Source organism: Diorhabda sublineata, chromosome 8, assembly GCF_026230105.1.
Source record: "Diorhabda sublineata isolate icDioSubl1.1 chromosome 8, icDioSubl1.1, whole genome shotgun sequence".
In the NCBI taxonomy this organism is placed as follows: domain Eukaryota; kingdom Metazoa; phylum Arthropoda; class Insecta; order Coleoptera; family Chrysomelidae; genus Diorhabda; species Diorhabda sublineata.
Genome location: NC_079481.1, coordinates 31,954,533 through 31,966,208, shown reverse-complemented (window position 1 = coordinate 31,966,208; position 11,676 = coordinate 31,954,533). Strand labels below are relative to the sequence as shown.

Sequence of the window (11,676 nt, the reverse complement as noted above, 5' to 3'; positions counted from 1 at the left end):
ATTCTTTTTATTCGTATTCGTAATTTGTTTCGTTAAAATATATAAATAAAAATGTATGAAACAATACAAAAGAAGTAGATCAATTGCATGTTATTCAATATTTTGCAAGCTGTAGCTGATAACCTTTCGGATTGGAAATATTTCTTTTTAGTTGCTTTTCATATTTTTAAACTATTCTACAATCATTTATAGAATATACATCCTCATTTCCTGTATAAACAAAATTGTACTTACAGTAAATTAAAACACCAACATATCCTTATCAATAAATAAGATACACAATTAATTCTTCAAAAAAAACATGAAAGTTTTATAAATAAATCACTAAGGTACACGACGGACTTAAAATTATTTATAATTATAAAAAACATAACAAGAAACACAAGTAAAACCACCAAAACTTAATTAACACCGTAAAATAATAAAAAATAAAGTCAATTCAAAGCATAACCTAAAAATTCGAAACTTTTATGCACTCCCGCGTTAGTCGCTTCTTATTTGCTTTGCAATTACATATTCACAAATCAGAAATTATGGCGCAATGTTGCCAAGATTATCAGATTTACTTTTAAATTATGTTTGAATATTTCTTCCCAGATAAAGTATGGTTTTTATGAATTAAATATGTAATAATAACAATGATTGCCATGTAGGAAGGAAGAAAAGCATTTAATTTGAAAAAATACATAATCTTTAATAACAAAAAAATAGTATAAACGCAATAACAATATTATTAATTTAAAAATATATTTAGGGAGTTAGATACATGCCTAAGTTATATAAAATATTTATCCATATACAAATAAATTGGAAAAAAAAACGATACATATATCAAACCCACATTTTGGCTACAAAAAATTAAATAACACAAAACAAAAATAAAATTTGTAAATCATTTGACCAAATTAAAAAAAATGCATAAAAATTACAGAATTATTATAATTATCAAACATTTGAAAAGTAACGATGAAGTTATGTTAAAATCTGATAATTATAAGTGATTTGGCAACAATGCTTCAAATACAAGTATAAACTATAAGTATTGTGGGTTGCCGCTCTATTAGTAGGTAACATTCTGTGGCTTCCAAACAAAAGCTTTGAATTTAATACAACAAAAATGTTATATTCATGTTATTATAAGAAAATATTCTCAATTCCTGATTTATTCGCAATGTATTATATTCTCAAAATAAAATATTGTGTAACAGCAGAAACAATGGATTCACTTGACTACTATACAAGCTAGCTAGGCATCCGTATTAATCTGAACATGAGTAGATTAGATTTTATTGTAACAATAGTTACTTGTAAATTATACTTATTTAAGATTCTCTTTTACTCACGTATGTCATTCTTTTTTATTGTAATCATTTCTCGTAATGATATCTGTTACGTGTAATATTTATATTATGTTTTAATGATACACAAACTTATCATTTACCTTATTTGAATTTTCGAATGAGCGAATTATTATCCTTCATCATTATGTATCTATATACATATTCACTATTAAAATTTTAAGCTGATAATATTGTCAACTAATTATCCTTTATATCATATAGCGGATTATATTGTGGAATAAACTTATATCTTCAAAAAGTAATAAAAGAAAAAGCTTTTAAATTGATGTTTTCTACTGAATAGAATAATTACTCATATGGTAAAAACTTATTTCTAAAGGCAGTTGGCATCCGTGCGGTTTACAGTGTTGCAGGATTTATTATTGCTAGAATCAGATGTATTACTATTTTTCTGCTGGTCGTTTGTTTAGTTTATTATGAACAGAGATTAATAAAAATATATAATCCCAATAAAATATTATTTCCTATTGAATGGATTTAATATAATGTACACTGACAATGCTAACAACTAAATTATCGATATGACAACGATCTGTCATATGTCATCTACATTCCACGTCTTAAACGATTGTTACTAATATATCTACGACGCGGTGATCGTGCCGGGTCCGTGTCGCGACCGTGCAAGTCTATACGGTTCAAAATACCGGTTTATGGTGTCTATTTAAAAACCTAACTGTATTTTTTTTTATTTTTGTCTATTAACACGACTAGATACAATGACAAGAGAAGCAAACTGTGACCATACAGGCGTTACTGACGGCCGACTGTTTAGAAACCGTCTGAAAATCGTGTACATGTGAATCGTCGACGTTGTATATGTGTGAAAATGGCATTGAGGAGTCCTGTCATCAACAAATGTCTGTTACAAAGTTCTGTATCAAACACATATTTCACTGTAATAAAACAAATGTAATTTATTTGCCCAAATTAAATTTGCATAAAATTTTACAAATTATCGGAAACGATAAAAGTATGGTATAATCTTATAATTAATTGTCTTCTGGCAACACCGCTGTCGAGTTAATAAATTGGATCGGGATGTTTCGGTTAAAATCCCAAAACAATCGGAAATGAATCATTAGAGTTCTCTATACGTTTATTTATTTATTTGTATTGTGTCAACTTTTATATATTTCGTTCGGAATAGGCGCTGGAATTGATTTCTTGTCGTTTGAAGTTGCAATAGGGCTTAATTTGGTATAACCTAGATGTCGTTACTATTGCAAATGAGTTTAAATCGTATTCATCATCACTTAAAACAAGTTATTTTCGAACCATGTGATATATGGAATAATTCAACTTTACTCTGTTATCTCAGTGAACGTGCGTTGACTGCAATATCGTAAAATTATTATTAAACAAATTTACAATGTTTTTTAAATATGAATTCGATAAATTTCAATGTTATACGTGTAAATTGTAAACAAATATGCAATGCAAAAAATTCCATCCTTCAAGATAACTGTGAACTATATAATATGTTGAATATTAAAATTGATGCAGTTAGTGTGTCGATAAAGTGCAGGAATGATTCCGACAGATATTAATGAATTATTAGAAAAAGCTCTAGAAGAAAAAATTGGTAAGTTTGAGATTCAACAGGACGATGGAAGAGGATCAGGACAGAGTTACTTGGGAGACATGTTGTTTTTAACCTTAAAAAATAAGAACGAAAAATTAAACGTAGTTGTTAAACAAGCATCGAGTACGGTTTCGGAAAATACGAAAGAATTTATGTCGAGCAGTTACCTCAACGAAATTTATTTTTACACTAAGCTGGTACCGAACTACATTGAATTTCAAAAATCTTTCCCGAAAAGTCAACGTTTCGACAGCGTACCGAAATGTTTGGCAGCATCAACGGAAAAAGGAAACGAAAAACTTGTTTTAGAAAATTTATTAGTTGATAACTACGAGATGTATCCGAGAAATATACCGGTGACAGATGAGATGTACCAGGAGATATTTAAATTGTACGGAAAATATCACGGGCTTTCTTTAGCATTTAAAAAGTATCAACCAGAGAAGTTTTCAGAGCTAGCTAGTTGTTTTAGTAGCCATTTCAAGAAGTTTTTAGATCATGGTAAGGCAATTATCAACTCTTTAAGTAATTTATGGTAGTTTAACGATATTTTGAGGTTAGAATATATTTCACAACAATTTACGATGATTCTTTTTGCAGCTTTAAAAATATCGTAAGGAAAGTTTTTTTTTTATAGGAATATTGAAGAAAGCCATAATTGTCACATGTTGCGAAGTACAAAAACACTTAGAGGCTATAGGTGAAAAAGAACTTAATAGAAAGTTTGAAAAATATGTTTTAAACGGTCCAAAGCTATTTTCAGACTGTTTATCATACAGAAGTCCATTCTCTGTTATTATACACGGTGACTCTTGGATTAGTAACCTGATGTTTAAGTTCAACGTAAGTTTGGAATTAATGGATAAGTTTGTGGGTTTTTTTTCTCGTATTACTGCATGAGGAAGTGTCGTTTTCAAATTTGGTTTTGGCAAAAAATTGATTTTCTGGATTTACATTGGACAAAAATGCCTTTTTTAAATCAATTTCGTGTTAATATTTTTATTTCAAAGGGATTTGGACAAAATATGGATTGTTCAATCATAATTTGAACCAAAAATGGTTTGTTGCACTCTAATTTAGTCAAAAATTGTTTATTTGGATATAGTTGGCACAAATTTTGTCAAAAAACTACGTTTATCAATTTTTTATAATTAATTTCATAAAAAACTGGCTTTTCTGGATTTTAATTTAGCAGAAATGGCTCGTACAATTCAATTTTGGGCAAAAATTAATTTATTCATTCAAATTTTATCAAAAATTACTTTTTCGCATTTAGTTTGAACCAAAAATGACTTTTCCATACTTAATTTCGGCGAAAATTGGCTTTTCCAGATTTTAATTTGACAAAAATGGCTCGTCCAAATAAAATTTCGATCAAAAATTTTTTTCCCCATTCAAATTATGTCAAAAAATTACTTTTCTACTTTTAATTTGAACCAATAATGACTTTTCCAAATTTAATTTCGGCGAAAATTGGCTTTTCCAGATTTTAATTTGACAAAAAAGGCTCGTCCAAACCAAATTGTAGGCAAAAATTGCTTTTTCTATTGAAATTTTCCCAAAAAATAACATCCACATTCAACTTGAACCAATAATGACTTTTCCAAATTTAGTTTCGGCGAAAATTGGCTTTTCCAGATTTTAATTTGACAAAAAAGGCTCGTCCAAACCAAATTGTAGGCAAAAATTACTTTTTCTATTGAAATTTTCCCAAAAAATAACATCCACATTCGACTTTAACCAATAATGACTTTTCCAAATTTAATTTCGGCGAAAATTGGCTTTTCCAGATTTTAATTTGACAAAAAAGGCTCGTCCAAACCAAATTGTAGGCAAAAATTGCTTTTTCTATTGAAATTTTCCCAAAAAATAACATCCACATTCAACTTGAACCAATAATGACTTTTCCAAATTTAGTTTCGGCGAAAATTGGCTTTTCCAGATTTTAATTTGACAAAAAAGGCTCGTCCAAACCAAATTGTAGGCAAAAATTACTTTTTCTATTGAAATTTTCCCAAAAAATAACATCCACATTCGACTTTAACCAATAATGACTTTTCCAAATTTAATTTCGGCGAAAATTGGCTTTTCCAGATTTTAATTTGACAAAAAAGGCTCGTCCAAACCAAATTGTAGGCAAAAATTGCTTTTTCTATTGAAATTTTCCCAAAAAATAACATCCACATTCAACTTGAACCAATAATGACTTTTCCAAATTTAGTTTCGGCGAAAATTGGCTTTTCCAGATTTTAATTTGACAAAAAAGGCTCGTCCAAACCAAATTGTAGGCAAAAATTACTTTTTCTATTGAAATTTTCCCAAAAAATAACATCCACATTCGACTTTAACCAATAATGACTTTTCCAAATTTAATTTCGGCGAAAATTGGCTTTTCCAGATTTTAATTTGACAAAAAAGGCTCGTCCAAACCAAATTGTAGGCAAAAATTGCTTTTTCTATTGAAATTTTCCCAAAAAATAACATCCACATTCAACTTGAACCAATAATGACTTTTCCAAATTTAGTTTCGGCGAAAATTGGCTTTTCCAGATTTTAATTTGACAAAAAAGGCTCGTCCAAACCAAATTGTAGGCAAAAATTACTTTTTCTATTGAAATTTTCCCAAAAAATAACATCCACATTCGACTTTAACCAATAATGACTTTTCCAAATTTAATTTCGGCGAAAATTGGTTTTTCCGGATTTTAATGTGACAAAAAAGGCTCGTCCAAACCAATTTTCATTTGGACGGAATTAATTTTGGACGAAGTTAGCATTTTGTAGTCAAATTCTATCAAAAAAGGCTTTCTCAAATAAACGTCGACAAAAAATGACTTTTCCAAATGCAATTTTGCCAAAGAAGTATTTTTACCTTATCTTTCATTAGAAAGGGTCTATTAAAAATAAAATTTTTTGATCACGCCTCGTATTAAAACACGATCTAATAATAAAACCGTTGTAGTTACAAATTCTTATTAAACATGAACGATACTAAAACTGATTTCACAAATTATAGAAATTAAAGAAAATTGAAGATATAAAAATGATAGATTTTCAAATGGTAATATGCGGTTCACCTGTTTTGGATTTAACCTACATTTTATACTCACGAGCTTCGGCACCAACTTTAGATAAACTAGATCATCTCCTCACTATATATTATAATAGTTTGAAAAATAACCTTGAACAATACGATTGTGATGTAGGAGAATTATTTTCTTTCGAAGATTTAAAACAAGAATGGAAAGAACATCACGCGTTCGGATTTCTGATGAGTCTTGTTGTGAGTTTTGATGGAAGCATAGAAAACGAGGTAAGAATCGTAGTTGACTCCTAACACGTGACTGATACGTCAACAATCATATGACTCAAATCAAAATGGCAGTAGAAATGAACCTTATGTCTAATATTCATACGGTCGGCATTTGTACCAATTTATATATATATATATATATATATATATATATATATATATATATATATATATATTCTGGTAGCACAACTCATTAATATAAACAAAAAAAAATTGATTCTTCTTTGTTATTATTCTTTACATATAATTAATAAATTTCACGATTTCGACATAAACGGAATCGACGGAGACAGAACATTGCCCCTGCTGCCGCGTGAACTGAGTCACGTATCAGACACGATTCAGTATTTATTTTCGTATTTTCCGATTATTTACAGATGCCTAATATACCGGATATGTTGGATAAATATAACGATGAATATTATATAAAAGACAGCGAGGTTTCTAAAAAATCTGCTACTGATTTAATAAGACATATGTATGACAACGATTTTTTGTGATTAAATAAAATCAATTCTGTTCAAAAATAGTTTTTATTATATATACAGAGTGGTTCATAACAACAAATTTTATAAGGGACTTTTTTTGGTTTGTATATATAATACGATCGAAACCGTTTCAACAGAGAGGGAGATAACTACGAGGATGGTTCCAGAAGTACCTGACCCAACAAACTTCATATTATATATTATAATTATGAATTTGTGTTATTAATAATACTAAAAAATCACCCTGTATATAGATCTTCTTTATAGCAATATTATTAGATACAATTTGAGACGAGCTATTTTCTTTAGTATTCAAATATATTAAATTTATATAATGAAATTAAAATATGCAAATACGGACCATCAATTTTATAGATCGTACTCTAAAATATTTATTTGAATATCAATTGTTGTATAATGCAGAAAGTTATCATTATAATCATCGGTGTAGTGTAATTTTCGTTTAGTATCAGTTCAAATATTAGATGCATTAGCATAGTAAATAAAAATGATGTCCTCAATCTAAAATACTATTATTCAAGATAACCTTCAAATCAAATCTAATATAAATGATTGATATAATCATAAAGGAAACAGTTGATGTTTAGAAATAATAGTGTACAGTGTATTATGGCGGACACGATCCCTAGTGATATCAGAGATATACTAGAACAAGCCGTAGGAGACAGAATAGGAAATTTCGAAATTGTAAATCATGGCGGCAACGCCGTAGGCCAAGGTTACATGGGAGACATCTTGTTTCTAACGTTAAGAAATAAAAATACAGGTAAACAACACCACGTTGTCGTTAAACAAGTATTAAGAAGTTCATCGGAAATTACCAAGGATTTCATGTCGAATAGTTATTACAATGAAATTAATTTTTACACCAAGGTTATACCAATTTACGAGGAATTTCAAAAATCTTACCCAGAAAATCAACGTTTCGGTAACATACCGAAATGTTTGGCAACTACAAAGGAAAGGGGAAAAGAAAAACTCGTTTTGGAAAATTTGAAATTCGATAATTACGAGGTGCATCCGAAAAAAACTCCACTCACAGATGAAATGTACGAAAAAATATTTAAGCTATACGGAAGGTATCATGCACTTTCATTAGCATTTAAACAACACGAAGAAGAAAAATTTTGGCAATTGGCAAATTCTTTCAATAATAATTTTAAGAAGATGATAGAACATGGTACGTATTCATAATTATACGATTACAGATAAAATTCAGATTAAAATATTTTGTCTTCGAATTAATTCAACGTTGAATAACATTGACGAAATGATGGAATTGCTACAGTGTTGCCAAACTTGCGATGAATTTCCCGAAACTAAATTTCTTCTTATCCCTTAAAACAGTTGTACAAAATGCTATTTTACCAATAAAACTTTATAATATTTGTGATAAAAAGGATAACAAAACAAATTTTTTCTTATCTTATGTAAATAAATATCATTTGTTGATAAAATTTTTAAAACGTGTTCTAAATATACAATTGTTTCGAAAAGCTTCAAATTTAGATGAAAATATTTCAGTAATAAAAAATTTTAGTTCAAAATTCTTCGGATTCGAGGAAGATCTTAAACTCTGGCAACATTGGTAAATCCAAAAGTTCACGGCTGCGCAGCTGATTAGAAAAGCTCAAGACTTAAAAGCGAATTTTGCTTCAAATTTCGCTTTTTTTATAGGTATAATGGCAAAAGCAATTGTAGGAGCTTGTTACATCTTAAAAATGCACTTTGATACTATAGATGAACAAGAACTTAGCAAAAAAATTGAGATATATATCAAAAAAGGTCCTCAGCTTTTCGTTGCAAACATCACATACAAAAGCCCGTTTTCTGTTATCTTACATGGAGACTGTTGGGGTAATAACTTAATGTTTAAATACAACGTAAGTTCAATATGTATTGTTTAATTTATATATTTATATTATAATCCATTTGCTTCTCCTGCATAACCCACAAATGTCACTTCATTTTCAATGTTGAGAAGAGTTCGATTTTACAATGTTGCTATACCTACGTTTTCTTCCGTAAAACCACTCAAATTTTCAAAATATTTTATTGATCGAGTACACAATAAAATTTAAAACATTACAAAAATTTATGAAAATACTACAAATAATAGGTGCAGGTAGCGATAAAATATAATTTTAGTCTACCTCTATTTTAAAATATTTGATGTTACTTGTTTTATGTTTGTACTTAAGTATAACTCATGATCTGAGATATATTAATGGAAAATTAAAAAAAAAAACAATTTAAAAAGATAAAATATACGCGAATGCCCCAATAGTTTTTAAAGGTTTTACGGAGTTCTAATAGAAATCTACAGAATTTCCCAAATTTAATATGGCAACACTGAAATTATCGTCTACAAACTTATTAGTAGTTGTACGGGGCGTATGTCTGTAGCTCGAGGTACAACGTTGCCAAATTTTAAATACATTCCTTTACTAGTTGAGGATTGTAATAAATTCCATCATTGCAAAAGTTGTATAGGGTGTTCAATTACTTGTGTTTTCATAAAAGTTTATTTTTTACGTTTCGATTTTGTTTAAACATTACGGTAATAAAGTGAACTTTCATTATTTTGCTTCTCGATGTTCTCTTGAATAGAAGATTAGGGAGACGCATTAATTTAAAACTCCTGTTTCAACCATTTTTTTAATTAAAATCGATGTAAAGCGTCAATTTATTAAAATAATATTTTGAAAAATTGTTTTAATTCGATCCTCACGAACTAATCTTAATATATCATGTATTTAAAAATATTAACTAAATAGCTTAAAGCCTCAAGAAAACGAGATTAAATTTGGCAACGTAGATGCCTCGAATTACGGTCAAACGTTTTCTTCTTCTTTTTTGTTGTTTTATTAGAAATTTTGGTGTAATAAATTCAGCGCCATCTAGTGACACGTGATTTTCGCCTATAAGACTTCGACATATTTTTCGATTATAGGTTAATGCCAGTATTTTATAGGATTCGAAAAAAATCGAGGACATTAAATTACTCGATTTTCAAATGGTCATGTGTGGTTCACCAGTTTTGGATTTAACATATACTTTCTACTCGGGGGCTGCAAAAGCCACCCTGGATAAATTAGATCATTTTCTCACTATATATTACAATAGTTTGAAAGAGACTTACAAAAAATATGAGTGTGAAATAGAAAATTTATTTTCTTTCGAAGATTTGAAAAAAGAATGGAGAGAAAATACCGCGTTTGGATATTTAATGGGACTTGTATTGTGGATGAATAAAAATATGGAAGTTCAAGATGTAAGTTTTACGAGTTTGTAAAAAAATTTGATGATGACCAGCAAACATCCGGGTTTTATTTCCTTTATTGATTGCAGAACATAAATTTGTCTGATATTATGGATAAAGTAGAAGACGATAAAATGGAAGAGAAAAGAAAATTAGAAATGTATAATACCGAGGGATTCAGAAAACGAGGAACAGATTTGACAAGACATTTGTATGAAAACGAATTTTTGTAAATTAATACATTTATTTTAACAGAAAATAAATAAATAATACAAATTAATATGTGGATTTAAATAAACTTTATGAAGCTAATTGGATTCAATTACTAATAACAGATGCAGTTGTTGGTAATAATATTCTTTTTTAACTTCCCGTCTACTTAATGATGCAAAAAACAAAATTCAGTTAAACGTGATTCAAAATAAATATTTAATATTCCCGCCAAGTATTCTCTGCACCATTCGATTATTGCGTCGCTGCCGGTTTTACCAGTTTTTAAAATTATTTAGAAAAACTCTCAAAACATACTGTTTCATCTATCCTAAGACGACAGTTTTATAATATATAATTTTTTTATTAAATTAGTAAGTACAATTCATGAAGTAATCTAAAATTTCATCAAAAATTAGAATTAATCTTATAAAATATATATTAGAGTAAGTAGAAAATTTATAACACCGGCAACGTTACCATTTTTAATAACTAAACTACTTTTATAACGAAACGCGATTAGAACAGCGTTGCCAATAGTGTCAAATAAACATTTTGTGTATATGTCGACTTAATTTTATTTCTTAGACCTTTTAATGTTTATGCAACTAAAGCTTGTTGATTTTAAGTTTCTTCTCATTTAAAATTAGTTTCTTCTATAATTGTTTAAAGACTAATGAAAATTTAACGTGTCGACTTCTTATAGTCTTTATCAAAATATGATATTTTTGTGCAGCATGGCAACAATGTAGTTTAACCTTCAGTTCAAAAGAGAGAAGTTGTTCGACTTGATTCTATGATTTTATTTTACGTTGTGTCTGAGAGGTGAAATTGTGAATATAAAATTAAACAAATTAAAAGTGTTATAAGTATCTTTTGCGAATGTGTGAAATATTTTTAATGCTCGAGTTTCATAACCTAATATTTTTGCCAATATGTTATAATTTCTATGTTTATTGATTGATCCCGTAAAACTTTATTGGAATGTTTTTTATAACAAAGTAAGTGTTCAAAATATTTATTAAACGAACTAATTGAAATAAAATTATTAGGTTCGTAAATAGTTTTTAATTATAATACTTTATAGTGAAAGTAAATTATTTATGATTTGTGTCAATTCATTTGATTTCCATTGTTTACTACAATTTTTTGTTTTTCCAAGCTGCCTCATCAGACCAATTGTAATTTTTGACATAATATTTAGTACCTTCCTTAAAATTTAATTATCGTATTTTCAAGTTAATTACACATTTAGATGACTTTTAGAACTAAAAAATTTATTAATAAATATATATATATTCTGTCTTATACGTTTCAAATGCGCATGCTTTGTTAGATTTATTGACAATTTGACATTCTTATGCTCTATGGCATATCTAAATTCTCTGTAATATTTGACATCACAGGATAACGTATTTTTATTATATCGTTTTGAT

General features: G+C 28.3%; 1 protein-coding gene across 1 annotated transcript; it reads left to right on the top strand.

Annotated features, from left to right (window-relative positions):
- The first annotated feature begins 1,963 nt into the window (after positions 1 to 1,963).
- LOC130448313 (uncharacterized) lies at positions 1,964 to 10,350 on the top strand. Its single transcript, XM_056785601.1, has 8 exons — positions 1,964 to 3,447; positions 3,584 to 3,789; positions 5,963 to 6,259; positions 6,637 to 6,737; positions 7,338 to 7,948; positions 8,446 to 8,651; positions 9,743 to 10,042; positions 10,120 to 10,350. Exons 1-8 carry the CDS (start codon positions 2,892 to 2,894, stop codon positions 10,261 to 10,263), a joined length of 2,421 nt encoding a protein of 806 aa, XP_056641579.1. The 5' UTR covers positions 1,964 to 2,891; the 3' UTR covers positions 10,264 to 10,350.
- Positions 10,351 to 11,676: the final 1,326 nt, after the last annotated feature.

Bases quoted from the DNA above. Each gene is read 5' to 3' on its own strand.
- LOC130448313 (XM_056785601.1), top strand. From the start codon at position 2,892: ATGATTCCGACAGATATTAATGAATTATTAGAAAAAGCTCTAGAAGAA. The intron at 6,738-7,337 runs GTATGACAACGA...ATAATCATAAAG, and splicing joins ACTGATTTAATAAGACATAT to GAAACAGTTGATGTTTAGAA. The intron at 10,043-10,119 runs GTAAGTTTTACG...TATTGATTGCAG, and splicing joins AAAATATGGAAGTTCAAGAT to AACATAAATTTGTCTGATAT.